The 26,693-nt window shown below is 37.6% G+C and overlaps 4 protein-coding genes across 5 annotated transcripts in view; 3 read left to right on the top strand and 1 right to left on the bottom strand.

Moving 5' to 3' along the window:
* Nucleotides 1-135: 135 nt before the first annotated feature.
* LOC139967936 (oxaloacetate tautomerase fahd2, mitochondrial-like) lies at nucleotides 136-5,528 on the top strand. Its single transcript, XM_071972161.1, has 6 exons — nucleotides 136-568; nucleotides 849-1,125; nucleotides 2,140-2,302; nucleotides 3,225-3,333; nucleotides 3,730-3,820; nucleotides 4,449-5,528. Exons 1-6 carry the CDS (start codon nucleotides 291-293, stop codon nucleotides 4,509-4,511), a joined length of 981 nt encoding a protein of 326 aa, XP_071828262.1. The 5' UTR covers nucleotides 136-290; the 3' UTR covers nucleotides 4,512-5,528.
* Nucleotides 5,529-13,941: 8,413 nt separating this feature from the next.
* LOC139968200 (uncharacterized) lies at nucleotides 13,942-19,323 on the top strand. Its single transcript, XM_071972592.1, has 3 exons — nucleotides 13,942-14,321; nucleotides 15,805-16,273; nucleotides 17,645-19,323. Exons 2-3 carry the CDS (start codon nucleotides 15,862-15,864, stop codon nucleotides 17,983-17,985), a joined length of 753 nt encoding a protein of 250 aa, XP_071828693.1. The 5' UTR covers nucleotides 13,942-14,321; nucleotides 15,805-15,861; the 3' UTR covers nucleotides 17,986-19,323.
* Nucleotides 19,324-19,566: 243 nt separating this feature from the next.
* LOC139967930 (uncharacterized) lies at nucleotides 19,567-25,656 on the top strand. Its single transcript, XM_071972155.1, has 2 exons — nucleotides 19,567-21,715; nucleotides 25,534-25,656. The coding sequence occupies exon 1, from the start codon at nucleotides 20,689-20,691 to the stop codon at nucleotides 21,622-21,624; it is 936 nt and encodes a 311-aa protein (XP_071828256.1). The 5' UTR covers nucleotides 19,567-20,688; the 3' UTR covers nucleotides 21,625-21,715; nucleotides 25,534-25,656.
* LOC139967929 (monocarboxylate transporter 13-like) overlaps nucleotides 22,964-26,693 on the bottom strand; it is a 29,829-nt gene continuing 26,099 nt past the window's right edge. For both annotated transcript variants that reach the window (XM_071972154.1, XM_071972153.1), the window contains exons 6-8: nucleotides 25,532-25,754; nucleotides 24,863-25,006; nucleotides 22,964-24,034 (exon numbers count right to left, since the gene is read on the bottom strand). In XM_071972154.1, the coding sequence (XP_071828255.1) occupies nucleotides 23,799-24,034; nucleotides 24,863-25,006; nucleotides 25,532-25,754 (603 nt within the window). In that variant the 3' untranslated portion in view covers nucleotides 22,964-23,798. The remainder of the gene's footprint in view (nucleotides 24,035-24,862; nucleotides 25,007-25,531; nucleotides 25,755-26,693) is intronic.

Here is a 26,693-nt window from a genome sequence, read left to right as displayed (position 1 = left end):
ACGGACTACGGTTTCCTTTAATATTTTCATTTAGCCTACTTAGGTAAATATACTACCATTTTTAAACTCGACGCCAAACTATTTTCGAATGATATAAAACGACCTTCGACTAAAAGGACATGATCGTACATTTTACAGTCACCAATCGCGTTCGACATCACAACAAGACAACTGGTACGATTTACTCAGATTGTTATCAGCATTGTATTTGCAGACCTTGTACCACGAATCATACCCGCCCCCTGTAAAGGAAGTCCGTATAGCCTAGCTAATGCCTGCATACTCATGTGATGCAGCAATTTCGACAGGTCCTGAACGTAGGCTGCAAGACTAAGCTCAGCCAAACATTGTTTTCGGGGATTGAAAAACGGCTGGGCAAGTGGTCAATTGGTTTTCGTCCATTTTACAACATGAGACTCGTCCAATTTGAGAAAAATGGTGAGAGAAAGATTGGTGTGGAGCAAGGGGTGAATGGTGATGTGGTTGATCTCTCTGTTGATCCTGAGATGCCAAGTAACATGGTGGGCTTCTTGAAAGGTGGTGAAGCTCTGATGAAGAGAGCTAAAGAGTAAGTATAAAGTAAGTTATTTACTTGGATCATGGATCTAGATTAAAGTAACTTAGTTTGTCATAAAATTATTCAGATCTTTCAATAGTAATAACACTATACCCAGAAAAAAATGGAATTACCTACAACAGTATACTGTATGTTCGCATTTAAATTATGATTGATCAAGCACAATATAATTGAACCATACATAACCTTGTTTAAAAATCACCTTCTTTGATTCATCAATGCATGGTCTGTATGGATTATTTAGTACTGTATATTTATTTTGTTTTGGCAGGTTATCCGTATCTACTGAAAATGTACTCGCTAGAAATAGCATCAAGATACTGGCTCCAATCACAGACCCTGAGAAAGTCCTTTGCATCGGAATGAACTATGTGGACCATTGCGAGGAACAAAATCAGCCAGTACCAAAAGAACCACTTGTATTTAACAAATTTGCTAGCTGTATCATTGGACCAAAAGATGACATTAGGTATCCTGATGAGACAGAGGAACTTGACTGGGAAGTTGAGATGGTTATTGTTATTGGTAAAGCTGGCAAAAATATAAAGGTTTGTTTAGAAAATCATATTCAGATTTTGTTCTGAAGCAGATATTAAATTTTAGTTTGCAACAATAACCTTGACATGTTAGTGAGCATTTGATGCATTGACGTTATGCAGATGGCGTACTGCTTGTTGCGTATGCAACAAAACTGATGTTAATACAATACCAGTTGCTTAGGAACCAGCGTTCATTATCACATGCGCACAGCTTTTGGTGGATATTTAAACCATTACTTTTACTATTTTGTCAATGTTAGAAACTTTGGGCAATTGTTGTGATTTTCAGCACAAGCTGATTCAAGTAATTATTGTTAAGCAAACAAAACAATTGAGAGCATTCATGAAATAAACTACTGTACAACTAAATTGTCATACATCCATTTCATTGTAGATACCTAAACCTGTATTTGGCCAGAGCATGCTTTAATAGAAATATTTAACAGTTTTAACAAGTTTTCTCAAAGCTAATGCTTGCATCTCTATTTTAATTTCTCATGCAATCAATATTGATTGAACAGAAACTATTATGTTAATTAGTTTGTCACATGAATGTGACACAACAGGTATACGTAATAGCTTGAGAAAGTCTATTCATTTTCAATGCTTACACCAGCACTTTAGTCTACATCTGTCAGGCTTTCATTACAGAAATACTTAACATTGTCTAATTTGCATATTAGAATCAGGGCTGAACCCAGTATTGATGTTATGTGTGGAAGCTGACTACAGACTGATTGGCCCTTTGTTTGCTCAAAAAAGAAAATTTCAGAGATCAAGTAGAGAGCATTGCTCAAGTAACTTGCATTAGTTTTGTGGACACTGGAAAAGGATTATGAAATGCAATTTTTACTGTCTTATTGAGGCCTGGAACATGTCTACATCTTATGACTCATGGATTTTACAAAGTGTTTGCATTGTTTTTTCTATATAAACATCTAAAATGTCTATTGATTTGAAGCGATTTGACATTTCTTCCCCTTCTTACTTGTAGTGCAATTTCTAATTTGAATGCCCCTGCAGGAATCAGATGCCATGGACCATGTTGCCGGGTACACAGTTGCTCACGATGTTAGCGCAAGGGATTGGCAGATGAGACGTAATGGCAAACAATGGCTTTTGGGAAAAGCTATGGATGACTTTTGCCCATTGGGACCAGCTTTAGTTACAAAGGATGCAATATCAGGTACAGTCAGTATATTGAACTGATATGTTTATTAATCTGTTTTAATTATATTGAAATGTTCTTCAAAAGCAGTACCCATCCAATCTTAATTTTTTTATATTTTTTTTTAAAGCTATTATTCATCTTGATTGAATTTTCTCTTTTAATTTTTTTTTATGGAGAAAAATATGGAAGTTTTTTTTTGCTTAAATAGAATAATATATACATATATATATATGATAAAAACATTGTTGTTGCAAAACACAAACCTAACTCAATAATCTGCTTTTTGATTCCTTGCCCGAAGGCTCAAGTCAGTGAAAGAACCTTGCTGATCAATTTAATCAACAATGACGAAAGCTTGGGATCCTAATCTCAATTGGCAAGGAATCACAATAAGCCTATTGGCTTTCTTGTTGATTTCTCTTTTATTTTTTGCATTAATTTTGATGCTTCAAATTCCATATATGCAAGTTTGCTGCAGTAAATCTGATACGGTTATATTGAGACAGACTAAGCCTAATGTTGCTGGTAAAATTGTGGTGAAATATTATCACAATAAATTTCAACCTTGGGAACCACTCTGGGGAAAATATATTTGAAAATGGACAATCAGCCAAAAGAACAAGGATAATTTGACTGACTTATGTCAGTTTATCACTAAAAATAATTTCCCAGTGGATTTTGGTAATCCAAACAATTTCCAGATATTAAGAGGAGTTAAAACTTTGCAAGGAAATGAATCGGGGGAGGGGGGGGAGGGGAGGGAAGGGATGACGTGTTTATGGTGGCAGTAAAATACTGATTGAAGTGAGACCTTTGCTGAGCATTGATGCACCCTCAATGCTAGATCTGGCAGATACTGGTGATCTTTAACTTATTAGGGTGATCCTTGTCCCTTGTTCTTTATTCCTTCAAATCTTTATTTTCTTGATTATTTCAGATCCCAATAATTTGGGATTACGGTGTAGAGTGAATGGGAAGACAGTGCAAGATAGTAACACCAAGAATCTTGTCTTCAACACTCACAAGCTGCTGGCCTATGTCTCAAGGTGAATACAGTTTCATTTACTGATGTCCCTTTTCCACGAAGTACATAGTTTCTCCGAGAGTTTTTTTTGAGGGCTAATTGCAGAAGATACCAAGGCTTGAAAGACTAGAAGCAAGCTAAAAAAAAATAACTTTAGCACTCAACATGGTGTAAGGGCTTTATGAACTATCTTTGTTACTAGTTTGGCTGTGGGCAAATTAAGGGCAAGGAGAATGGAGGGGAGAGGGGGAAGATGTGCAAGAAATTGCTATAGGAGGAATACACTGTTACGTCTCAACCAAAAAATAAATGTCAAAAGAGAACAATGTTTTTCTTTTAATGTTCAATTGGGTTGATCATTAGGAGTTAATGTGCAGTAGAATATTTCTTCCTTGACCATTTTGTTTTAATATTTCAGGTTCATGACTCTCAAACCAGGTGATATCATACTGACTGGTACCCCTCCAGGTGTTGGGATCTTTCAAAAACCAGAGCCAGTATTTTTAAAGGTAAGCTTACCTGCCTCTTTGCTTCCATGCCCATCTGCCAGAGACCATCTGGTTCCGGAAAACTGTGGCTTTGGCCTGACTGAATAACCCACTTCTTTACTTTGACTGGCCAATACTTCAAATCATGACCTCAATGGGTGCTATTGTTGGTCTTATAGCTTTTAACGCCACAGACTGGACTAGTTCACCATAGTTTTTACTTTTGCTTTAAACATGCACATGAGTCTCCCACCAGTTGTCTCCCTCTGAGCTTCAAGGGGTCAACAGGTTATTTCAAATGGGTGTAAGCTGGTTCAAATGGTGTAAAACTTGGCCATTTTCTCAAAAATATTTCACATTGTATAAACAGTGTCATGAACTCACCATCACCACCAACTAAGGGCTGGATAGTTTTAGCTGGTAGAGTGAGGGATTATAACCCTTAGGTCACTGGTTTGAATCTTATTCTAGCCAACACTTTCTATGCTCTTTGCAAGATAGCTGTTGTGATCAGTCTCGACCGTGTCTTGATGCATTTATGACTGGCTACGACGGTTTTTAACGACTTTTGTTGCTTTTGACTTCCATTTCTTAATTCAAAATTCATCAAGTTTCTATACTGGTTTCTCTCTTACCCTTTTTTCTACAGAGAGGAGATGTTGTGGAGTGTGAGGTAGATGAAATTGGAACAATCACCAACAAGATTATTTAAATGCCCCTGAGAGTTAAAACGTGGAATTTTAACATCAAAGAAAGCAATTTGCTGAACTGTGTCGCCTCATCTAAAAGTAGGAAAGCATTGGTATTTTCCATGACAGCTCTTCCAGTAAAATATATTGCAGGGGAACCAGATGCCAAATTGTAACTTGAGTTATTTCAGTAAATGACTGAGATGACAAAACAAATAAATAAGGGAAAACATGTCTTTATTCAGCTTTTAATGACCAAGTTTATGAGAAGTGATTAAATGATAAATATATTATTTTGTGGACTTATTTAATTGTCCAGCTGCAGAGGTCATCCATCTCCATTGGATTAATGATAATAACCTTTTTTGAACCCTCTCTACTGTACCGTACTCAATGTAGTTATTTTTTAGTGTTGTTTCTTTGCATATTTGACAATTTGGTTGAGAATTGCTTAATCTGAATCTGAATGGGTTAAGTCGGCAAAAATCCTACTAGAGGATATAAACGCCAGCTGATTAATTTGTCTAGGTTTGAATAACAGTCACTTTGGAAATACTTCGTCAAGTTTACAATAATAACAGTCCTGACCATTTTGTTAATTTTTTTTACCTTTTCCTTCGTGATTTCACTGGCTTCCTCAGGGAGGTATGCCAGCTGCCAGTCATGAGAACAGTAATAACTCATCGTTGATTCGTAGTTTTATCTCCGAGAATTATCTCCGACCTGTAATTGACCTTAAGTATTATCAGTGTTTCAAACATCCATACTAAGAAAGCAATTAACTTGTCAAACTTTTCAAGTTCTAAAACTCGAAGAGCATTTAATTATTCCTGTATAATGAATTATCCTAAACACTCAAATACTTGTTCTTATCCGAATCTTGCCAACCCTGGTCATGTGAAACATAGAACAGACATGTTCATAGATTCCAAAGTTGATATCCATCTTGTGGCAATGTGATAAAGTGCTAGCACAAACATGAGAGATTTTCTTTGGAGGTTTGCTGTCCCGCATTGGAGATGGTTTCATAATTCTTTTTTTTTTAAACTGCTGTCAGTCATTGTCAACCTCTATGAGGGAGGGTAAAGGTACATAGTGCTTCTCAACATTCTGTTACCATACAGACAAAAATATGGGTATTTCTTGTCTCAGTTTGTGGCATTAACGTAAAATATCTTGTACATGATCATGAGGAAGTTTTTTTCATTATTTTTCAAATTCTTCAATCCATGCTCTGTAATGTGTATTAGCATGTAAATTAAACTGTAGTAACCTGATCGCTATGAGAAAACTGGGAAAGAGGGGTCAATGGGGCAGTCCCAGACCTCTTACCACATGTCTGACTTACCCATTTTTTAACCAGCATCCTTTTAAATCTAGATAAGGCCTTTTCTCTTGATTCTATGAGATAACTAATTATTCCATGCCTTTTCTTGTCCTCTAATGATGATAATTTTGATATACTAAGAAATACATATATTGATGATTCCATGGCCTTGTTAGAAACTTTGATACCTGCATATCAAAGATATACGTACAAATAAATAATAACATTTTATGAAGAAAATTACATTTCAATGTTGTGTTAATGTATTTGTCCATTTTACCTGAGTTTCAATCAGTTCTTCCTGAACTTCTAATATCATCTTCAATGATAGTTTTTTTGGGCAAAATATATCTTTTTGTCATGTTTTAATCCCTCCATTATCATACTAAAGGAGAGTGACTATATGTGGGGGGGGGGGGGGGGGGAAACTTGCTAATCTTATGTATTCATACATACATTGAATGAAAAGTTGATTTTAGGCAAAAAAACAATTTGGTTATTACAGAACATTTAAAACAGTTTTTATCGGTGCATGTTACAATTCTATCTCACTTAGGTTTTGAGAAAATACTGCATAATCGTATCCTGCTCATCGTAAAGAGACTGGAAAATCTAGTCTAGTGCACATACCAGCTCCTCGTAAGCTAAAATTAAATTATGAGAAAAATAGGGCTCAAGTAGTCTTAAACAGTGATATTGTTATCCCATTAGTATTTGTCATAAACGAGGAATTTCTTTTGGGACAAAGTTTCAAGATTTCAATCAACAATGGAGAAATATGAATCATACCCGGCCGATACTGAACAATGACGTCATCATCGGTTAAGCCTTAAAGGAGCATTCCAGACTTTAAACATGTTAGAATTTAAATCTCATTAAATTATGGTAATAGTTGCAGAAGCAATGCATGCAATTCGAGTTCTTTTTACTGTGATGAAGTACGAAAAAAATCACGAAAATTCTGGCAAAGGAGTGTCAACAGTTACTCCAACTTACTGAGTGGAAATTAAACAACCCAAAGCATCATATATGGCACCAAGCCACCAATCAACTTTCACCCTGCTCAATGCTGACCCCCCCCCCCCCCCATCCTACTTACGTATCCCACCACACCAAGTTTCCTCCTCCATATGAAACATTCTGGTTACTGCAACAATGGAAAACATGGTACCACTTATTTACAATGTCCTTGAAGGTAAAGTTCTATTTCTTCTGCATTTAATATGGACTGTTTTCATGTATCCGTTGTTTGATTAGCTAGTCAATCGATCTTGGTCGTCCAATATCCATTTTAATAGTCTAAACGTCTTCTCTCGTGTACTTTCTTCAGGTCTGTTTTGTATATTTTCAAGAGTTAGTTTCTCTGAGTCTGCTTCTGATGATGAACTGTTCTCGAAATGTACGACCTGCATCGGAGAATATTCACTAGCGGAGGATCTAGTCTCTTCTAAGTCGTTTCTTTCAACTTCCCGCTCAGCAACCAGGGCACTTGTTTTTAACTTTTCATCGTACACAAACTCTAGAGTTTTATGAGATAATTTTCGTTTTGGTTCCTCTTTAACCTCAACTTCCAATTCGTCGTCTGATTTTGTTTCCTTGGGCAAGGTGACGTCTTCAATCGGAGGGGAAGGGTCTTTAAAAGGTCTTGGCAAGATTTCCTTTGGATTATGTAGGCCCAGGCTATCTCTAGAATTAACGTGCTGTCTTTTTGGTAAGAGTTTCTGTCCTGGTTGTTTTCTAACGCGGCGATGACTCTTCTGGTTAGCGGTAGAATCAATATTCTCCATAGTGAATGTGTTTAAATGACCCAATTCTACATTCAATAGTCTGTTATTCAGATATGCGATCGCCGGTAAAGAGCAACTCTGCGATAATTCCTGGATCGATCTAAGTCGTTTCCCAGACTTCACATTGAGTAAATTATGATGGTTGAAATAAGCATACATTATCCTAGTAAGAGTTTATATTATGGCGTCATCAAATCGATAAAACTTTAACATTGATATATTACGTACAATGCATGTTAATACCACCAGAAATAAACTTGCATACATAATTAAAGTAGGTTTCTATCGATTATGCGAAATATCGATTCTCCCACATGTCTGTAAAATTTTCATTAAAATTGAAATCCCATTAATTTAAGCAATACGGTTTAGTGTTAATAATATTTTTAAAGGCGTTTGCGTAAAATTTCAAGGTTATTTCTGAACATATAAAGATGGTTCGTCACGTCGGTTATGAAATTAGATATATCCAGATATTTCTGACCAAAAGACAACCATATCTATAACACAAAACTTATCGTAATCTACCCATCAAAGTTATTATATTTCCCGCTTTTATAACATGGGCACATGCTGCAGCAAGTACACGATGTCATTTGAACTCATATTAATAAACTCTTTCAACAAAATGGAGCCCATGCAAATACATCAAAAGAACGAAGAATGTGCAATTGTTGCATTACTTCAATGACGTAACGTTATATATGATGATCCGTTAGCCATTGATCCATTGACAGCTAAAAATTTGTAACTTTGAGCCTTCAGAGTTACCAACAAGAATGTATATTAAGGATGTGACGACTCCTGCTTGCATAAGTATAATATTTTGCATAATCTCCCTTCAATCCGAGAAAAGCAATCATGAAATTCCAAAAAATGTATTTCTTCAAGACGAGAAGAATAAACTCTCTGTTGGCCAAAACAAACAAAAGAAATTGCGGGGAAATGTATCTTGATAAATGGCTAAATTTGATACCGGTACTTTTTCCATTCAGCTGTTTAGGATGCGATACGCGAATTGGATCATGAACAAATTTATTCTTATCAACTTTATCCACTTCTTTTCGGTTGATGACATCCAAATTTTATTATATCTCTTACAATCCGCGCTCCATAAAATGTTATTAACGTGACTATATATATGCAAGAAGAATTCATAAACGGTATATCCGGACAGAGCACATAAATTGATGCACAAACCTATGTATCCTAAGGTTTAGTAACGTATCACGGAAAGAACTTAACAGGTAATAGCTTCGAATTGATTGTTGAAATCCCCAACATCCTCAGGGTTCCTTAAAGTGCACTTAAACGTACTCAATGATGAAAGTCACTTTCAAGCCACGTGAAATAAAAGGGTATCGTCTGCTGTTGAAAAAACTTCTATGAAGTATAAAAATTACTCCTCGGATGCCTTGGTCTTCAATTTATGACATCCAGCTGTGACAAGTCGAGCCCGCCCGCTATCGTCTTGACTATGTGCAACGAACTTAAAGAGATGGTGTGCCCTCTCAATAACACCGACTGTCTTAAATCAATGGTATATATTATAGTATGTGAGAGCATTATATCATCATTGCTTTAATTTTCTTTCTGCGGGGTGTAATATACGATTTCTCATTGTTAAAAATAAAAGAATTTTCTTATTGAAAACCGAAGAGATGGTCACTTCAAATTAAAATTCTTCTTCATGTTCCACATGTAGAAAGGTTAAGTCCCAAAATAGATTTTTGCGATGTGAACCCCCCGTTAAATTTTCGACACAACGAATTGTATAAGGGAGTGTGGTTAGAAGAGTTGATAGTTTCTTTGTTTTGGTGATGTGTGGATTGAAGGTTGGAGGCAACATGACCTCTCAACCTCTATTGTTAAAAATACTTCTTTCAACTCAATTGTTAAAATGATATATTTACAGGGGAAGTGTACTGTGTGATTTGTACACATACTTTATTTCTGCTTTATAGAGTTCCCACCGGGTGGCATGTAAATGTTGGTGTAGTTACTTGGTAACATTTTAATGTTTTTCTTTCTGTTTTGTTTTCTGTTTTCTTTTAATTAATTGCTTTCCATGCATAGTCAATATGATAAACAGTCTTCGCTTTTTATGTGTTCAAAAATGTGGATGATCTGTTAGCTAGATTCCATGCCTAAGCATATAGGCTGTGTTGATATTATGTATTCATATATGCGTATGATCAGCGAGTGTGATTTGACTGCAATTGATAACAATGATTGTTCCTGTGGACTTAACAAAATAAATAAAACCGAACTTTAACACACACAAAATGTTACAAACAAACCAGAAATTTGACAAGGACTGTGACCTAACCAAAGGGTTGGTCAAGCAAAGCAATATCCCAAAGAAACAAAAGTTTAATCATTGTTTAAACTGACCGAATGGATCCGTAATTCAGTACCGACAAAAGGCACATTCATTCCAATCACTATTCACAGGGCATCACCGTTCCCATTCCGCTACTGTTTGCTTCAATGGTATGCTACGTAGCCGGATATTGCCTACTTGTGCTTCATATAGCCACTTGTATAAGAGTCATCTCATTATAGAGAGAGGTTTGGGGGTATACGGCAAGGGTTAGTCAATATGCGGCGGGGCGGGCAAAAATAGGCCCGGGAAAGAATTTAGTCCACCCTGAGTAAAAAACCAATTAAAAAAAACCCAGCTAACTTAATCATGCACTTATAGGGTATATGCAGACCTTTAAGGCCCTATAGGCTAATTGAGTACGAGTTCCGACATACCCTGCACATTGCTCAATCCATGTAGTCAGTGGCCCTTTCAACTTCAACCAATGTCTTTCTCTCGCCCTCGCAGAAAATATAACTGTTGAAGTGTAGATGCTTAGAAAAGTTACGGATAGTCAAACACACCGACTGCAAAGAAGTTCACTTAATAACTCTAAACGAGATATGATATACTTTCCATGTATTACCACTGCATGCAACCAGGCAGGAATGATGATTACCTCTTCGTCGCGAAACAACAAATCTATATGAAGTCTTGTTTCAATTCTCCATCAAGTTGCCAGTTGGAACACTCAGCTGGTAGTAATTCATACCCAGTCCTCCCCCCCCCCCCCCACACACACACGTGACCTGTGCCCTTTGTTACATATGTAGGATTAATGCCCAAAAAAGTGGCGTCATACTTTGGAGACCTCACATATACAGTGATGTAGCAAACGTTTCCATTAGAGATAAATGCATTTGGTTTGCCCCAGCGAGGTTATCCCTCCCCCCCCCCCTAGGTTACCCCACACATATATACACAATGCGAGGATTTATTTATCTTTCGTTTATATTTAGTCGTTTTATTAGTTGTTCTCTTCATTTCTTTCAGATTAAATGGGAATAATTATTTTTAAATCCTTTCAAAGCTGAAGTCAGAGACTCTTGAAGCAAACCTGCAGACGTTTTTGTTGAAGTGTTCGCTGCGACAGAGACCTCCTTTAAAGTGATCTGAAATTTAGTTCATCCTATTGTAAATGTAACAAGTAAATTACACCTTGACTTAAAGTTACATCGAATAGATGTAAGAATTGTTCAGTTCTTGACACCTCGCTGGTGTTAATGGACGGCCAAATATTGGTTTTGCGATCACTGCTAAATATACCCCTTTGTCCTAAGTGACTTTACTTTCGAACCACTGTAAGTTTGTTTATTTTCCCTAAAGTTGTGTTCTAATGTAAGTTCAGCAGTCATGGTGATTGGGTTACGTTTGGTTATATCGCTTCATACGGTTTAAATTGTCAAGCTGTTTATTCTCGTATGATTGTTGTGGTTGTTCAAGATACCGCTATTCGCCGTTGATACCGCGAAGAGGTCGCGAATGTGTGTAACATATACTATCCGTTCCCGTTTACCAACGAACGGGCGACATCTCACCACCCTCCAACAAGAAAGAAAAGCAAATTTTGTATTAAGAAAACCTGCAAATGCCATAAACAATGCGTTATCTGTGTTTACGGTGGGAAGGTAATAACGTAAATATGTATGAAACGTAAACAGAAATACCACAATGTCAAATAATAGTTAGCTCACTTGACCGATTCACCTAAATGATGCCGTTTATTATAGTTTGCTATAAATTTACTCAGGTAAAAAGTTCTGCTGAAGATGTTATTTCCGTCAACTTGGAGTGGGATAGGGGTGGGGGAAGGGGAAGTGCAGGAGGGTTATTCGTTTTTGTACAGATCGAGCTCAGTAGAAATAATCCAAACTTGTAATTTGAAATTTCGAAAGATAAATAACATGTATGTTCAAACAGTCTCGTGAATTTTGTATCATTTGAAGGACGAGGAGAGGAACTTCTCCCATGGGCACTATAGGTATTTCTATACCTTATACATAATCTGTGTTCAAAGTATTTGTTGTGTCATCTTGGAGGAAAACACTTGCCCACCCTCACATGACAAAGCTTACCCCCCCCCCCCGGCACATGACCAACTTGACTGACCCCTTTCATAGACAACACGTTTTGGTGGTTGTCTCCTGGATTTACTATCCTACTTTGTCATAAACAAATGATCACAACATGTCGGATCGTCATATATATTTTTCTACTATATGAATAAGAGATAATAACATCATACTGCTAACGCTCAGGCTTGCTTCAAAATGATGGCGGTATTGCAAAAATATGGGGTTGTACTTCTCGTAGTATTCCTGCAGTGGTCTCAGGGAAACATGTACAGGGTAATACACAATTTAGGGGAACGATACCCTTTCTTGATCTGAGGGACAAGCCTCCCAACCCCCCCCCCCCCCACCGCCACCCCTCTACACTCCTCCCCATCGCATGTTCAGTCATTTATCTCATTTTTTAAAAGAAACTTTTGAGTTTTTAAGTAACACTAATGTTTCTACAGCTATTCTGATTTTCATTTAAGATATCCACCTTTAAAGTATGATAAAACTCTTAAATACTCCTTTTCAGGCTAAAACAAGTGATGATGTCGGCTCCACAGTGCAGGCCTAAATGTTAACACATTGTTTTATAAATTTTAATAAATGAACAAGAACTGAATGAAATTCATAACTATTTTTACTCGTCAAACATGTCATTTGTGGCCATAAAAGTAGACTTATATTTTCTTTCTGAGTTTTGTGTTACATCTGCGTAACTGATCTAATTGTCTTTGCGTTAGACTACATAGTCCAGTCTATTTGATGAACCTAAGCTGTTTGAAGGGTCATTTCTAAAAATTTCACAGTAATATAGAAACACAATCAGGATTGATAACTGTATTTATCTACGATATGAAACATATCAAAACTAATGTTGTGCCCTAACTCATTATTCTCAGTATGTTACTGCCATGTTCAGCTCATATTATGAGCTCGAATCCAAAACTGCAAAACTTGGTGACGAATTGGTGATATCAAACGACTCGGTCAGAATTTATTGATTGTCAACCTTTGAACTCAGCGATAATCTGCTAGCTATTTATCGAGACTTAAACAACTTTTGTCAACAGCTTTGCTGGTGTTTTCACACCGATTTAATTAAAACGCAGGTGTTTAATTCGCTATTTAAATCATTCGAGATTCGTGAAATTTGATAAACAATTGCAATGTCATCAAATGCCAATCTGAATTGAAAACAAACCTATGACAATATGTTAATCAAGTTGATATGCCTTCAAGCGGTATGTTGCACCGTTACCCCTTTACACCGTTGAACCGTTACAGTTATCTAATTTTATGAGAACTCTGTTTATTTGTCGTGACATTCACTTCAAAATTTAGTCAGTAATAACTAACCAGTGAAATTATCTTCATCTCTTGATGGAATTGTTGCATATTTAGACAATAAAACAGAACAAAATTAACAACTTATTCCACACACAAAATGTTCTATGTTATCTCTCAGGGACGTAAAGCCAGATATCAATTTTTAACATCAAGGATATTTTAACAATTCATCTGGAATTGTGTATGTTTCATTGCGGTGACTGAAAGGGGGTTTATATAGAGTGGTCGTGTTGATACACATGAGCCAACAATGCATCGATCTTGCCAGAATCTGGAGCGTCGGGCCCAGGCCCTATATACAACCACCATGGCTACACCGCCGATTATCATCCGACCGGATTGGATTGTTCGAAGGGACCTATAAATGGAATCTGTATTCAGGTTTGTTTCAGCTAAAATGTTGCATATAAATGTCCTTCTTGCAGTTATTTTTTGTCTATTTAAATCAAATATATTACTTTAATACTCATCATACATACCATTTAACTGTGACTGGACCATTCTATGTAAATTAAAGCTTATCAACTAACTTGAGAGAGATAGTTTTAATGTACTGCACATTCTTGGACAATTGAACGTCCGTTAAATGCATTGACTGGTGTCATGCCAAAACAATGATTAGCAAACACAATTTAGGACCTCGAGGATCCCCCTTCAGAAACTACAAAAGCGAGAAAGAAGAGGGTTTGTTAAATAAAGACAGCAATTTATTCAGCCATGACAATTTCGATTACTTATTGATTTTTTTTCGAGGTCTTCAAGCAGACGGAGCTCAATTGTGTCTCGAGGACTCGTTTAGTTTCATGACAACGTTCTAATTCTTGGATTCAAAGTGCGTACATCTCTACAAGAACACAAAGAAAGCAAAATGTGTATTAAAATAGAAATGATAGGAAACTTTTGTAACATTATCTAAAGAAGAGACCAACGGATTTCCTATCTTGGAGGTAAGTTATCGTTTTGTTGAGAAATTAATTCAGTTTTGTTCTTGTGAATGAAGGATGCAACTGAACCATCCAGAATGGTGAGTATGTGCAATATTTGATGACGTCATGGAATTATCGGTAGTGAACTAATAATTTATCAAAATCATTCTACACTAACTAGCCAAAGGTAAGAATTACTAACATTCATCTGTGTATGAGTCATTAATATGTAGGCTACTCTGCTTGGAGCTATACTAACCAGCTAAACGTTAGTATTACTGCCATTCTGATGCGTATGAGTCATAAGAATGAAGGCTTCTCTGCTTGGAGTTATAATAACCAGCTAAACGTTAGTATTCCTAGCATTTTTCTGTGTATGACTATGAGTCAGAAGTATGTAGGCTATACACTGCGTAGAGCTATACACTAACCAGCTAAACGTTAGTATTACTATCATTCTTTTGTGTATGAGTCATAGTATATAGGCTACTCTGCTTGGAGCTTCGATCTGTCACTTATCAAATGAAAACGTTACCGCATTTCGTGACACAATAATTACTATAGCAATGCTGAAATAGTTACTAAGTTTGAAAACTTGCAGGGGGGGGGGGGGGAGGAGGGTGGAGTGCATTTGAGGATGAAGTGAAGACATGATATGTACAGGATGTACCTTATGGGAGGAATAAGCATCAGTCGTTTTGTTTTACAGCTAACTAAAGAACTACACACACCGTACCTTTCAACTTTGTCTTTCATGGATAAGTGTCTTTGGGAATTTGACGCATTTTTTAGTTGATTAAATACGGCAATAATTACGTTGATGTAATTGAACCAAAGAGTGCTGAAGATAGGCATTACTTACAAATGATAAACTTTTATTTAATGACGCTTTAAATGTTTCTTTGATTAATGTGCAATAAATTCATGTTTTTGTTTAACAGTAGTGTCGGTGTCCCATTCAGTTTCCTGCAACTGAAATAGGCATTTCTTGGACCGTACAACATATTTTGAAGCGAAATATTTACTGTTATATTTAGGCATTCAGACTGTTAGTAGTATCCTTCACGAGAAGGGAGCGTAAGCGTGGAGGTAGGGGGGGGGGCCTGTGTGTCCACAGGTGCCCTGTTCATATAATAGGAGCCTGGGGTAATTTTCGGCGAAGCTAGAATAATGTATTCACATTTTGATAATATACTTATGCAAAAACAAAGACTTTAAAAGGAGATCCGGTGACATACCCGTCCATGGACCCGGTCTGGCTCTCGAAGGTCCCTGGTCAGAAGTCACGTAACAGTACACGGTCATATTTTACTTAGCCTTGTGTTTCTCAGAATATGCTTGCTTGGGAGCTTCTGAAAATATTTCTTGCAGATAGTAGTAGTTTGAAACCTACATTTAATATGTTTTCCTTTAAGCCATAACAACTATAGAAGTACGTGATAAGGCATTGTTTCCGTTGGTCTACTTTATTTATAGCCGATTAGTGTCTTCCCCTCTTTTACAGAAGTATGCGACCGTTTAGAGTTCTCCCCTTACGGTCGACTCAACTTTATTCCTCTTCATGTTGCGTCGTGTCAAGTCTGAGACAGAACTCCGAGCTGAAGCTAGATTACATTTTCATCGATCGCTTCAAACCCGTCGTCAGAGCTCTTATCTACAATTCAGCAATGTGAGGACAGAACCAACTTATAACGGCAGACAGTCGATACGATCTACCTATTATGAGAACGAAACGTCTTCTCCTAAGGGAGCTCTATCCCCCAGAAGTCGAAATTCCGTGACGTCAGCCTCCTCCAACAGTCCAACATCTCCAAAATCTGCACCAGTAAAGCGCAACTCCGGGGATTTCCTTTTCTTCCCGGTTCCATCAGCTCGAAAAGACATCATCATCTCGGAAGTACCAGCAGCAAGGCCAGTGGAAACCCATCGAAGACAGCAGGCTTCACATGGCTCTAAACATATACAATATGAAGGTACGATATATAATAATACGTTACGCCATCACCGCCTGTTTTATACATTAATGAATCTTGTTAAGTTTGTAGTCCTGTACTATAAGTACACCATCTCATATATACATACAGACACTATTATTACTAACACACATAAACACACGTAATATAAACCCAAGCGTCCCACCATCAACATCCCGAATATGGACCGCATTTATATAGGGCCTATCTTGATTTGAATTGAATTTGAATTGAATTTGAATTTATTGTCCACAATCGGAAATTCGGCTTTCACAGGTGGTAAACGAAAGAAAAAAATAGTAATAGTTTAAGTCAATACACTGCGATACCCATGCAATAATACAACAAATATACAGCAAGTCCTACAAATAAGAAACTTATCTTCTCACTTGTGAATGAAATATATGAATATAGTTAGGCACAAATGAGTATCTGAAGCGACCCCTAAGTGTACGTGGTGGGCATAAACGCAGTCCAGAGCGGTTGTGATTATAGTGCTGAAACAAAGGGTGTGTTGGGTCTTGCATGATATGTTTCAATTTATTGCAGACCCTCTCATGGTACAAGTACTCCGACGATGGTAATTGAGCACCGATTACACGCTGAGCAACTTTCCTAGGTTGCTCGAGCATCTTCTTATCTTGCATGAAAAGCTGCATGAATTCTCAACTTGTGGTATATAAGGCTATTCAGTTGATATAACATTGGACGAGACAGGTGAGGGCGGGATTGACATTAGGATACAACGGACGAGGAACATTGAAACAATTTTCTGTCTAAAAGCAATTCACCAGTTCTCTATACAACAAAATCACTCTTTATCGCATCTATTCCGACTCGATGTTAACTTGTAGCTCAAGTTAACCTGAAGCTTGCAATACGACTCTAAACTGCAAAATCTTAATTGTTAATGGTATACAAATTAACGATTTCTCGATCATGGCTGTTGATCGATTGATAGTTCATGGCTATTCATCGATATCACCATCACGTAAATAAGGCGTATGAGTTATAGGCAAATTAGTGGTTTTGTGCCTCCGTTACGAATCAGTATAAAACAAAAATATATAATCATTGTAACTTTTGATAAAAAATTTAAAAGACAACAATTCTTAATCTTTAATCCCTCTCAAAACAAAGTTGGTTCTTTGGATATCGCGGACATCTTGATTTATCGCAATAATTAAGGGTTTTATAAATCAATAATGGCATGATCCAAATAGGCTCTCGATGTGTAGCCCCCCCCCCCACCCCGCCCCACGCCCCCCACACACACACCCACTCCTCCGTTCATCAACTGCAAATAACGAAAGAAACAGCTAACGCGTGTTTTAAAATCAGCTATATTGTATTTGTTTGTTTATTCAACAGCTGCACGGTCACAGAATGTTCAGCAACACAGGAAAACTTTAAAGAAGGAAGATCGTCCTCTTAAGACAGTCAAAGATTTAAACAGCAATAACATAGATTCTGTGATAAGTCCTCCAGTGACAGAGAAATCTCTTAGATCCTTCGAAAATGCGTCTTCTGTTGAAGATGAAGCTCTCAGACCTGCCTCTCGCATCTCACAGGCAACTATGTCAAACCTGGAAGATACGGTTCCGGAGGAAGTTGGGAGAAAAGTAATACACTGGCTCAGAGGACTAGATGAAGACGCGAGCAGACGATATGCTAGAAAGCAAATGGCGGGAATATCACAAACGAATTCATAGGTTCACCAGTCAATTACGAGTTGTTGTGGCTCCCTGGACCAATGCAGCAATCAAAGTTAACACAAGCAAAACCAAGTCTGTAGCGGTTCAAGTTTATGGATAGGGAGCCTATTGGTACAGATACACCCAACTTGATTGATATAGCCTGTGGCGTAGCTTGGGTTTCAGGGGACCCGGTTCGATAGTGAGAGTTGGGTCCCTTTATCCTTACTTCATCATTGCAAAGTTCCAAACTACACTAGGCACAAAGCTATGAATGTAAAAACCGTTATGATCCGTTGTCGAAACGTACCCTGGGGTCATTTACGGCCCGGTTCGACGAACCGCCCGAATCGCCTATTGCTACGCCTCTGGAAATAACGAAACAGAGAGAAAAATGTCAGACAACTTTTTTCTGCAACTATACTTTCTCTTGCTTTTTTTGTATCTTATAACATTGCTCTTTTGGTGCATATCTTACCATTAAGAGGCCTCAAAAGAGGTCTTTTGTTCTGGGTGAAACCTTTTTAACCCTCTCCTAAACCCACCCTAATTGCAGAGTATAGTACCGTTCCTTTGAAAATCCGCCACGGCGAAGCAAAAACAATGGCTCTGAGAAAGGAAATGCGTAAACGTTCTGAATGGCAATACGCAGTTGAGTAGAATGTGCGATCTGTTTATCGTTGCTGATATTAGAAACGTTATGAGGGAGTTATCATGTGTCTCTCAGTTTTTGGTTATAATTAGGTTGTCTGGCACAGTGGCGGAGCTAGGGGTATTGGTCAGGGGGCGAGAATGGTCTGTAGGGGAGCTTTCGACACTATCTAAGCGGAGCACCACCACAGGATGGCGCGGAGCGTACAGACATTTCCAGAAAAGATACCTCCTAAATCGCCGGAAATGACCCTTTCCGGGCCTTGCTAATTTGCAGATAATGTGAAAAATGTCAATAGGTAGATGAGAGCGCAATACAAAAAAGTCAATAATCGCGAATAAGTAAAAAGTGGTAAAAAGCTGAAAAGGGCGCCAGCAGTCCATTTGAGTCCGTCAGGGGGTGAGGGGGGGGGGGGGGACATCCGCCCCTGACTGTATGGACGCTCCGCCACTGGTCTGGCAATTGTATATTGTTACTTTGTATGATAATTCATGTAAATGTAATGTCTTTGTCAATGCTTCCAAATGTATTTTCATAGAAGACGCACATGCTATAGACATAGATTTATTTTTACAAGTGGTTCAGAATATAATTTCTTTAAACAATCTGATCAAACAGATTAATTTTGCGCCATCTACATGGTCTGACGTCATTTGTTTCATTTCAAGCAAATGATTGCACAATACATTTATCATGACACACGAGATATATGTTGCCATGTGACTTTCATTTATTGATGTTTTTTCTTTCATATGTAATCTTATGAATACATGAACATTAGACTGATTGAAGCCACGTGTTGCCTATTTCAGCTTAGCTTGAGCAAAATCCCGACGAGAGGAGGCATTGAGGAAGGTTTGGGTGGGGTTTCGGAGGGTGGGGGTGGGGGTTGGGGAGGGTTTGGGCGGGAATGGAAGTGGGGAGTGAGACGGATGATCCGATGATTTCTACAGTAATGATTTAAGCTCAGGTGTGGTGCCACCACAGACGGCAATTGCTATGGCATCTCCAACCCCCCTGCCCCTCATCGCAAACCTGTGTCTGGGTCTCCCTTTATCTATTTCCTAGGTTCAACCCTATACATGTGCAGTTGTCCGTCGTTGGTATGACAGACGTTACCCTATCCTAAACTCTATATAAGTACTTTTATTAGTAACGTGCCTTTCACATCGGGCGACATAAATAGTAGCGTTAGTAAACATATACACAATAAGAATATCATGGCACTGCTTGTACTTGAATAAGCAATGAAATATAAGGTTAAAGTTGGAACGAACAAAACATTTACTAAAGCCTACCCAATATAGCAGAACTTAAGAGAACTAGACTAACTCAGATGGACCAGCAGTTCAATAAAATAATAAACTATATATAGGCTACCCGAACCCATATCGGAAGAAATATTCCCGGAAATTGTATTTACCATTAATTTTACCATTTATCCGACTTGTCACCTTTGACACAAAAAGAATGTGATTTGTGTATAGTTGCTCGCGAGATCTGAGGAGTTCCTTCGGTGAAAATTTATTTATTGATGACCCTGATACTCACCTCAGCCCTCCGCTGGGAAATACGTGTTATTTTGCCTTCGTATTAAGAAGAACAGTATTTTATAACCTATACACGTCACCATGGCACTGACATACAGTCAGTGTGGTATATTATAGTACGGTGTTGCTCTTACGCAGTTGCGAAGGAAATCGGATAATGTAAAGGATCGTGTGGAGTTCCACAGATAATTATTGACAGAATACCTTGTGAATTCAAGACATCTTTACAGTTTCTTTAAATGCACCTTTCTTGTTTTGTTTCGTAACTGGAATTGAACAGCAATTGACATATTTGACTAAATATATTGTGCGGAATGTTTACAAACACCTACTCGGCTCGAGTAACGTTGTGATCATTGAAACATACAAGCTAATTGATTTGGATTGAACTGTACAGATGCTTTCGTTCTTTTGTAGCCGATTTGTTATTGATTTAACGTCAGTTAACTTCAGAAAGTTTTGACATTGAATTCTGGAATTTCTTTGAGTTCATTAGGTGTACCTATATATTACTCCAAAATGGAACCGGGTTATAACGCTTCGTTTCGTCCGAAGCAATTTTTACCGCCAATTTGTATGTCCATTCGATTACAAAATCATTTCGATAAAGGGACATATCCATCCCCGGAAACAGTAACAGGAGGATTAAGATCAGTATTAGATAATCCACCCACGACTCCATGGGACGAACGACCGGAATCACGTATCTATGGAAACGAAGAAGGCCTCACCCCGCATTCATGTCACCAAGGGGATTATTCGAAAAAGACTTGGCCTTTTCTGAAGCAAAAACGTCCAAGATGGTGGTTTAGAAATAGGAAAGACACTGTAAGTGAGTTAAGTAGGGATCGTAGAGTCGGGGGTCATGTTAATCAATTGAAACATTCTTGTTTGGAGACTCATTTACCATCACAAAGTTCAAGAGTGTGTACGCACGACCCATGTCGTGTGTTTGTGCGACTGCAAAATATGTCCATGGCAACTACAGAAAAGGGTTATCCACCAATGACCGTGTTCGCCAATCCAACTTCAACCTTGCGAGGTCTTTGCTCACATGATCAAATTGCGCAAGATGTCTTATCTCAGACCTGTGCTGAAAATCATGAAACTAAATCAGATCTGCAAAAATTGTGTCGTATTTCAAATGTTGCGAAACATAAGTTTAAAAAGAGAAAGAGGGACGTTCTGGCTGCTCGGACAAAAGACGATTTTATGCTAAGCTTGCCGAGTGTGCAAATAAAAGCACCTAACCTCAAGAGCACTCGACGCCTATCGAATCAAAAAGTTGATGTAGACTATATATATCAGCCGTTTGATTTAACATTAAGGGATATAGTCATGACCAGACCCTGGCAAACCTTAATAAGATTGGACGATAGCAGGAAAGTGACTTCTGACGTCAAACAAGTATGGTCCAAGGGACGCGACTTATGTCAATTTTCTGGTCAAAAGTGAATCTGTAACCGTGGTAACTGAAGTAAACATTGCCTCTTAAAAAAGACAAATCATGGAATAATAATCATAAGAAGTCATGAATGGTTTCGAGGTAATACAAGTCGTTTTCGATTCTACTGTTATATATAGCTTTAAACTGTAAACAAAAAATATATATACATATAAATATGAAAGGGCAGTAATTTTATACAGATTGAAGAGTATCTATATAGGTATACCAACAGGGCCATCTACCATGTATATGCATTGTCTACTGTCGTTTTACACATTGGTATATCACATTTCGAGACCAAGAAGAAATATGGGCGCCTTCCACATCTCAACCGGGTGGCACGTTCGGGGGTTCGGACAAGAGCGGCGCAACCGGAGCCACTGATAAGCCGTTATAGGTTTATCCGCCCTACCTACGGGAAACTGCGTATACCGTGACAAAGATACTCCGCGGTATTGCCAAGAGCTGAAGATATATAGTACACCTAATGACGTGACTGAAGGATCGACTGAAGGGTCATCAGTGTATTGGTCCAATTTATGTGAAAAAGATTTATATTATGTTGACCTTAACGTATACTTATTCCAATCAAACACTAACTTTTTCTGAATCGTCACCTGATTAAAGTTCAAGCAATAGTAATCAATGTGTACTCATATGAAATATTATGTGCGTGTGTGTGTGTGTGTGAGTGGGTTTGTGACGCCCAGCTTGTTAACACGATTTCTCGAGAAGGGAATATCAGACCAATTTCATATTTAGTGTGTCGAAGTACTACATTGAGTACAAGTATTGGGAGGATCTCAAATTTAAAGTGCAAAAGTACCATATTAAGCTAAAGAAGCCTATTGTTTTTGGTGGAGGCCAACGGTCATTTGTAGTTATGTACCAAAATAAAACTGGATCGTGCAATAAATCGGTAGCATGTTGATTACATGATGTAGGATTGATGATTGATGGTGTGATTACATGATGTAGGATTACAGTAAGAACTGAGGATATGTGTACTTCCAACACATCCAGTTGTTTGGGATTACACATATCAGTTCTTAATGTAAACCTAAAAGCACATGCTATACCGATTTGTCAGCACAATCCAATTTTTACTGTGGTACCACGTTTTAATATTTACAGTAGTTACTGTAATCTCTGTGTGAATCGGTTGCATTGGGACCTAGGAATTAATTTTCCTGATACTACTTTAAAGAAAATGTACGGTCAGACTACCGAGGTACATCAGAAAAAACATAAAGCAAAATAATTATAAATTGCCACTGTTTTCTTTCAAATTTAATCATTAAACCAAATTTAATCTCACGTGGTTGAATTATGCAAAGTTAGAAGGTCTCGGTTAACACACATGGAAATTTAATTGTGGCATTATAAGTTACAAAAGAAATTATAACATCCCCATAAGTTAAGGTATAAATTATTTATGCAATATTTTTTAAATTAATTTCTTCCACGATATAAAAATGAAGAAGATGGCAGTTATGTTGCACTTTTGCTCGAATTATTAATGTTGTTGTTTTTTATTCACTTCATGATTCAATTTGATGTGGGACTTGATCTAAAATACCGTTTAAAACTTAAAATATGATCTTATGTTCCCATTGTTGTTATTAACAACAATGTTTGACTCATTTTGAACCAATTACAGGAAACAAAAAGAGAGAAAGTAAAAGGTTAAACTTCCAGTAGGTTCAATAAGACCATATACGTACGAGGCGGGCTGGGGGGGGGGCACGGGGAAGGCGGTAAGGAACATACGGTACTGCCCCAAATATATCAGGGGGTTTAAAATTCGAGCAAAAGTTGTTGAAAAAATTTATAAATATTGCGAAGATTTAGTATACGGTCGCTTGGTCGAATTTTCTTCGATTTTTGCACGAATTGTTCCCGTTTTTTGCCAAATCATTCCCCATTGTCCCCAAATCGTTCCCGTTTCTTAGCCCGAAAAGCTGTTGAAAATTCGGGCAGCCTCGGGACACTTACTTTTCGACTGTAATCGAGGCCCTCCATGACTGCCCATTTTATAATATACCTAGCTAGCATATAGGTACAAAAATCCATCTACATTAATGACAGCAGCCACACAGATTAATAATTATAATTTTTTCTCGGAATTTCTTATTTCCGAGTTTTTTATTTTTAAAGTTTTTAAGGTTTTTGTTAATATGTGTCAGCATTTTATTTCAATCTGATTGTCAACACCATGGGAATCGGAAGAGGTCCGTCTTCCATGGATGTTCTGACACAATGTTTGGCTCTTGTGGACACTGTGACGGGACTCCCGACGTCTTCTCCATCTTGGTTTACACGATTTCAAAATCATGAGGAATCCCCCTCCAATGCTGAAGAAGACAGAGTTGATGATAAACGCCACACTATAAGAGCCAGATATATCGTATATAGCGCCTGGAAATTGGAAAGAGAAAAGAACAGCATAAAATGGAGAAAAGTTGGAATACGGAGATGGAAAGATGACCTGCTCTATATAGATTGCGTAAATTATCGATCTTCGACGAGTCAGACAGAGCTATGTGGCCCCTTTCCCTTTTATCTAAATATAATCTAAACATATCGCTCTTAAATACGGATATGATGCCAATTGGTCCAGTGGACTAGTAATTTGATCATGGAAGTCACTTGAGATATAATAAACTAGAAGACGGTGAAAAAGAAGAAGCCACACTTGATGGAAAATAATTTCATTGAAAGACTGGTTTAATCGATTTTTGTCAGTAATTGTAACATTTTATTATACGGGACTCTTTCGAAGCGGCGGATGTCATGGAAATTGGATGTTCCCATAAGTACCAAAGAATTGTATTGATATTTTGAAACAATTGTTGCCATTTTGGGTATAAAGCAATTTTTAGGACACTTGGCCCAGCCATGATAAGGCGGGGTGGGGGAGGGGTCAGTTCCTGGGTCATTAAGGGGGATCAATGATGTATGTGGTAAAGAAATGTTTAGGCTCATTATCATAATATGCTTAAGGAACTTCAAAGAGGGGACCCAGATTCATAGTGCCTCTAGAAAGTCTGTATATAGCAGTGATTATATGATGAATCCAAACCTTTCAAAACATTGCGAATTCTCTGAAATTTATCAATATATATATATCGATAACGCTATGTAGGATTTTATTTTTTTTGTATTTCACCAGTATGCTTATAATATGTTCCTCGATCATCTGTGAAAGGCAAATTTTCCTCCGGGTTAACCTTTTAACTATATTACCTGCTGGAACTGTTCCGACAGCAAATCCTACTCCAAGAGCAAACATGCCAAGCGTGATACCTTGCTCTGGGTTGGCCACATCTAGCAAGTCTACGGTAGCCTTGAATGGTAAAATATTGTACAAAGCTCGACCTATTCCTATATCTGAATAAAAAACAATAAACATTACAATATAACTATCCTATGAACAATATAACTAACCTGCTTACCAATGGTACATGGCGTAAGTGAGGTGTCTCTCTCTTAAAACATTGTATTTTGAATTCGTCATACACTTGATAGATCTTTAGGAGAGGTGATACTGCTTGGTGTGAGTGAGGTGTCCCTCTCCTAACATAATGTATTTTGAGTTCTCAATTCATTTTTATAGATCTATAGGAGAGGCGATAGCATATTGTGTGAATGAGGTGCCTCTCTTCTAAAAGACATTGCTGAACATGTATCTAATGACGTCAGAGTGTGTTATATGAGTCGCGTAATGTTGTAATGTTGAAAGAAAAAGACAAGGAAAACATCAGTTACCGGTGTAGACCAAACACATATGCCGTAACAAGTGTATCTATTTAGGTTAGGTATAAGCCAACCCCCCCCCCCCCCCACACACACACACAAAGAAAACAGTTAAAAGATTTAAGAAGCGGTTTTATCTTCTTGATATTTGCAACTTACAGACACAACAGACTATAAGAACTGGTTTAGCTGGCCACAGGACGAAGAGGAGTGTGATAAAAACGCCTACAACATCGGAGAGGATTAGAGCGTTAACTTCGTTTAGTGTCCCACGTGGTACGATGATGACAGATAACTTTGCCAGGAAATCTGAAACCGTCATTATGGTTACATAAACCAAGATGTCGTCTGCGGAAGCTGAAATACTCTCAAAATAACTAATCTGGGCAGAGGTAAGAGAGGCGATGATGATTGGCATTAGATCAGCATTCGATAGTTAGAAGAATAGTTCAGAAATTTGTCAACTTTTTTTTGTGTGCAATTTAATCCGATAAATGCAAAACAACACTTCACCAAAACACATGCTCAACAGGTTAAGAGTAAGGACAAATCGACTCCTCTATCCCAGAAAAATGGTGACGTCATTGATTATCTTTTGCCTAGACTCCCAAAATTATTTTGAGGAGAATATATATATCCTGAGGTAAGTTTCAAAACGTAATTTTTCTGAACCTGTAAATCAGATAAAGTCAATCTTTGGTGTGTGTTAATTGTTATCTATAAATAATGTAAGAAAACCTCTGAACTTTAAATTATAGACCATACGGTGTCCTAGTTGTTATCCACTCAAACTTAGATTTAACACTGGCTGAGTGTTATAGGCGAGATGATATGGAAGATGACGTTAGAAGCAATGAAGCCTATAATATTTGGAAGGTCACGTGTTCGAACGCTGGCTGGAAGGAGGGGCGGGGTGGGGGTCGTAATTCAGGAGAAATTCACAGTATTCCCATCTGAAATATTTTTTGAGCAATTGTTTACAAAATCCAGAATGATCTAGCACTATAAAGTGGATATCCACACATGACGTGAAATGTAAGTTATAACCTATGCTCATACCACTTTTTTAGATTCGCAATATAACTGTTTTCCAACCGATATTATTATTATTTTTATTATTATTATTATTATTATTTTTATTATTATTATTATTATTATTATTTTGTATATACTATTCTATGTATGGTGACAGTTGCAATTTTTAGTACACATATTTTGAATGTCTCTGGAAATTGGCGTGCTCAAGGGAAGGGAGGGGGACAGGGGTCATAGCCCGTCCACTTCCATCTTCAGTCGGGGGAAATAGTTCAGTCGGGTGATT

Source organism: Apostichopus japonicus, chromosome 5, assembly GCF_037975245.1.
Source record: "Apostichopus japonicus isolate 1M-3 chromosome 5, ASM3797524v1, whole genome shotgun sequence".
Classification (NCBI taxonomy): domain Eukaryota; kingdom Metazoa; phylum Echinodermata; class Holothuroidea; order Aspidochirotida; family Stichopodidae; genus Apostichopus; species Apostichopus japonicus.
This window is presented reverse-complemented; position numbering and strand designations above follow the sequence as displayed.